General features: G+C 39.6%; 1 protein-coding gene across 1 annotated transcript in view; it reads right to left on the bottom strand.

Annotated features, from left to right (window-relative positions):
- pdzd7b (PDZ domain containing 7b) overlaps nt 1-5,000 on the bottom strand; it is a 24,554-nt gene that overhangs the window by 18,370 nt on the left and 1,184 nt on the right. Inside the window, exons 2-5 of the mRNA XM_051667369.1 lie at nt 3,320-3,442; nt 1,799-1,973; nt 1,539-1,715; nt 1,200-1,347 (exon numbers count right to left, since the gene is read on the bottom strand). Coding sequence (XP_051523329.1) covers nt 1,200-1,347; nt 1,539-1,715; nt 1,799-1,973; nt 3,320-3,442 — 623 coding nt within the window. The remainder of the gene's footprint in view (nt 1-1,199; nt 1,348-1,538; nt 1,716-1,798; nt 1,974-3,319; nt 3,443-5,000) is intronic.

Consider the following 5,000-nt stretch of genomic DNA (forward strand, 5'->3'; position numbering starts at 1 on the left):
CATTCAGTCTAATTTTCAGTTCAAGCACCACCCTCATTATTTCATTGAATATCTCGGCCTCTGAGTGGACTAGAAGCTCAATCTAGGTGTCATTAGAAAGCTGAGATCCTCCCCTTTGCACTATTTATTCATTAATAGTTGATAACACATGTTTCTGATAATTTGTTTTGCATGCTTTTCCTTCTGGGTGGCATATTTTGTTCTGGACATCTAAGATATAACATTAGATTATTCAGCCAAGCAAGCTCACAGACAAGTAAAAAATGGCTAATTAAAAAAAAAAAAAAGCAGATATAAAGTTCTTGTCTATTTGGGGCTTACAGCAGCAGTTGTCAGTGCATAAAAGAGATGTTTGTATTTGATGACTTAAATAATATTTCACTTTGTGATTCTTTTGAAAATCTTTTGAACTGTGGTATTACAGCAACAAAATAAACTATACAGTCACATTCCTGAGAATGAGAGCTTTCATTTGATATATGACTTGTCCATTTATGTGCTATGTGAAGGACTTTTATTTTATATAAATATTTCTACCCCATTACCTCTAGGGGGCGCTAATTTTCAACGCGAATGTTTCGAGGCCTTATTTTGTTATTTTAAGTAACATAAATGCAGAAGTGATGGTTGTCCCTGAAAAGATCAGCTTTCAAATGATACCTCATATGTCTGAGTTATGTTTACAGAGACTTTTAAGCGTAATTTTTTTTCACTATATAGCGCCTGCCTTTTGAAACTTTGCAGTGCAAGTTATAACATTTGGGTGAAAGATTATGAAGACAAGCATCTTTTGCAGATGAATCATTCACAATAAGACCAGAAACATGTATTAAAAAGTAAATAAAATCAATTTGAATTTCATATTGACTCTATTAAAGGATGCACAGAGTTTGCAGGAGTACCTGATCCAGGAACAGAGTGAATAATCCACACATGATACACACACACACACACACACAGAAACTTGAGAATCATGTTAGCCATCTGTCACAATTCAACACCGCTGCTCTTGTGCTGCTAGTGTGTGTGTGAGTATGTATGTGTGTGTGTGTGTGTGTGTGTGTGTGTGTGTATGTGTGTGTATGTGCATGTATGTGTGTGTGAGTGTGTGTGTGTGTGTGTGTGTGTGTGTGTGTATGTGTGTGTGAGTGTGTGTGTGTGTGTGTGTGTGTGTGTGTGTGTGTGTGTGTTTAACTCACTTTAATAGTCAGTATAACATGATTTTGACTCTTCAACACTTCCACTGCTCTATTATGGCTGATATTTTCAAAGTTCACGCCATTTGCTGACAGGATCTGATCCCCCATTTTAACTCCGCCCTGTTCAGCCAGACCACCAGGATCCAACCTGCCGACAGTCAGTCAGACACAACGTACCAAAGGACAAACAGACATGAGTGTAATACTTCTGTACTGCACAATAAATCATAAATAATACATGTTTTCTTTAAATACATGGTAAACTTAAAGCTGCAGTGTGTAATTTCTGTACTACCAGCGGCACCAAAGAGAACTGCAAAAACAATCACTGTTACTTACTTGGATACATAGATCCCCAGATTGTATTCTAGTCCTCCGCGGATGTTGAGGCCCAGACAGGGCTGACTGTGAGAGAGATGCAGGTGAACCGTTCGACACAGAGCTCCATCTGAACTATACATTGAAACACGAGCATCTGATTCCTCTACGACCATTCGACGATGAATCAGATCCACCCTAAACACACATTCACACACACTGAGACTCAAAGCACTCACTTTTGGACCTCTTGAGTGATTGAATAAGTGTGTGTCACTCACCATGTGGTTTTCTCATTAGTGTAGCGGACTCCAGGTACACGCCCAACCCGCTGAATGACCAATCGGAGGCAAGTATGACCCGTCAACACCTTCACAGCACTGCTCATACTGAGGTTCTCAAGACTTACCCCGTTCACCTCCAATAACTTATCACCAACACACAGACCTGCCAGATCTACACACACACACACATCATTGAATATGGACTGGATTTGTTAAACACATGACGGGCCAAAATTATCCACAATAAAGATGAATAGAAAATAAAAAGATTAACAAATAGCTAAATGTGAAACATGATGATTGATATAAAAAAGGTTATTTTGTACTTCTAAAACATTTTTGCACTTTTGTTTTTCCAGTTTAAAACAACAGTACCCACATTTTACATGTATGTACTGTATATGATAGAACATTACAAATTCATACTATACATTTCCACGGAAATGTCAACCACATCATGGAAAATAAAAAGTTGAAACCAAAGGAACATAACGCCCTTTTAAATTTTGCATAACAGTGATAATGGCCCACTTGATGAGGACTTGCGGTCTCGTGGCCTCCATTTGCGCATTCCTGCAATGTCCATGAGACTGTAGGATGTCTCATTTGAAATTTTAGCACCACGAGGGGTGCTCGCAAGCAACCCCTTTGCACCCTCAATGCGTCCTTAGGCTGAGCCCACATAAGTGCGGACAGGGCCATAATGGATAATGGATAACGCCGTCCAGACCGCTAGAGGGCGCCGCTTGCTCACACAGTGCTGACTGAAGCGCTGAACACTTTAGTAATCGCACAAGGTCATATTGCGATTTCAATCTTAATTCAATCAATCATGCAGAACAATGGATATTATAGCGATGTCTCAGAAGTCAAAGTCTGCTGGTTTCAAAGTGTTTTGAATGGTTTCCCTCATCATGTAGCCCATAGGTAAGTGCCGTTTCACAACTGTCACATCAGTTTATGATGTTTTTTCCACATTAACGTGAGAATGAGAAAGAATAAAATTGTGGCCAACCATTCTACATATTGTGGCTATAATTATTTCTGGATTGTGCATTTAAATTCACAGAGTTTTTAAAAAGTGTGTTACAATTTAATTATAAATAAACTATCGGTTTTTCACATCAACGTTTTCATGCTTATAACTCATATGGCGATTGTTTTAATTTGGTCAATAATTTGCCAATAAATATCGGCAGCCGATAGATCGGTGTTTCCCTAATAAATCATGAAATGATAATAAAATAATTTAAAAAAAATAATATATATGATAAAATCTCCAGCGGACCATAAAATATTGTCTCCCAATCTGACCCTGGTCAAAAGTCTGACTAAGTGAGACTAGCTCGAGCCCTAAGCCCCTTATAAAAACCTCTTGACATGTTTAGATTTTAATGAAGACATGATTTACTATGATTATTAAGCAGTTGTTATTGCCTGTTGAGAGGCCTCCAATGTATGTGATGTCAGATTTTAATATCATTGTGGGAACACTTGGTCACACACAGACTCTCTCACCTGCAGCGCTGTTTTTCTGCACTCTGCTGATGAAGACACTGAGTCCATGTTCAGATCCTCCTCTCACACTGAAGCCCAGCTGACCATCATGACCTCTGACAACTGTCAACCTCACGATCTCACCTGCAGACAGACACAAGCAGCGTTCAGCTCCAACACACTCTGAGTCAGCCCTGATGTACCCTAATCATTAAAGATCATCACATTTACATTTTTATGAGGTGTTTAATTATTCATGTTGTGGTGTTGTAAACTGCACTCATGTATCGCTTTCTCTGATGTACTGATTTGTTTTTAATCTAAATGTTAAAGCAATATGTTCTGCACATGCGAGATGATGTTTTTAGCGCACGAAAAATTTGTGCACGTGGGAGATGATGTTTGAGCGCACGAAAAATTTTCTGCACGCGTGAGATGTTTTGAGTGCACAAAAAATGTTCTGCACGCGCGAGATATTTTGAGCGCACAAAAAAATTTCTGCATGCGCAAGATGTTTTGAGTGCACTAAAAATGTTCTGCACACGCAAGATGATGTTTTGAGCGCACAAAAAATTGTGCACGCACGAGATGATCTTTTGAGCACACTAGAAATGTTCTGCAAGCGCGAGATGAGGTTTTGAGGCCACAAAAATTTTTGTGCACGCGCAAGATGTTTTGAGCGCACTAAAAAATGTTCTGCATGCGCAAGATGATGTTTTGAGCGCACTAAAAATGTTCTGCACGCGCGAGATGATGTTTTGAGCGCACCAAAAATTGTGCACACATGAGATGATATTTTGAGCACACTAAAAATGTTCTGCAAGCGCGAGATGATGTTTTGAAGCGCACGAAAAATGTTCGTGCACACGCAAGATGTTTTGGGCGCACAAACAATGTTCTGCAAACGCGAGATGTTTTGAGCACACTAAAAACGTTCTGCACGCGCGAGATGATGTTTTGAGCACACAAAAAATTGTGCACGCACGAGATGATATTTTGAGCACACTAAAAAATTTTCTACAAGCGCGAGATGATGTTTTGAGCGCACAAATATTTTTGTGCACGCGCGACATGTTTTGAGCGCACAAACAATGTTCTGCACGCGCAAGATGATGTTTTTAGCGCACGAAAAATGTTGTGCACGTGGGAGATGATGTTTGAGCACACGAAAAATGTTCTGCATGCACAAGATGATGTTTTGAGTGCACGAAAAATGTTCTGCACGTGCGAGATTATGTTTTGAGCGCACTAAAAATGTTCTGCACACGCGAGATGTTTTGAGCACACAAACAATTTTCTCAAACGTGAGATGTTTTGAGCGCACTAAAAATTTTCTGCACGCGCAAGATGTTTTGAGCGCACTAAAAATGTTCTGCACGTGCAAGATGATGTTTTGAGCGCACCAAAAATTGTGCACGCATGAGATGATATTTTGAGCACACTAAAAATGTTCTGCAAGCGCGAGATGATGTTTTGAGGCACACAAACAATTTTCGTGCACGTGCAAGATGTTTTGAGCGCACACAAAATGTTCTGCACGCGCGAGATGTTTTGAGCGCACTAAAAATTGTGCACGCACGAGATAATATTTTGAGCACACACAAAATGTTCTGCACATGCGAGATGATGTTTTGAGCGCACAAAACATTTTGTGCACGTGCAAGATGATGTTTTTAGCGCACGAAAAATTTTTTTGCACGTG

Source organism: Myxocyprinus asiaticus, chromosome 32 (genome assembly GCF_019703515.2).
Source record: "Myxocyprinus asiaticus isolate MX2 ecotype Aquarium Trade chromosome 32, UBuf_Myxa_2, whole genome shotgun sequence".
Taxonomy (NCBI): Eukaryota; Metazoa; Chordata; class Actinopteri; order Cypriniformes; family Catostomidae; genus Myxocyprinus; species Myxocyprinus asiaticus.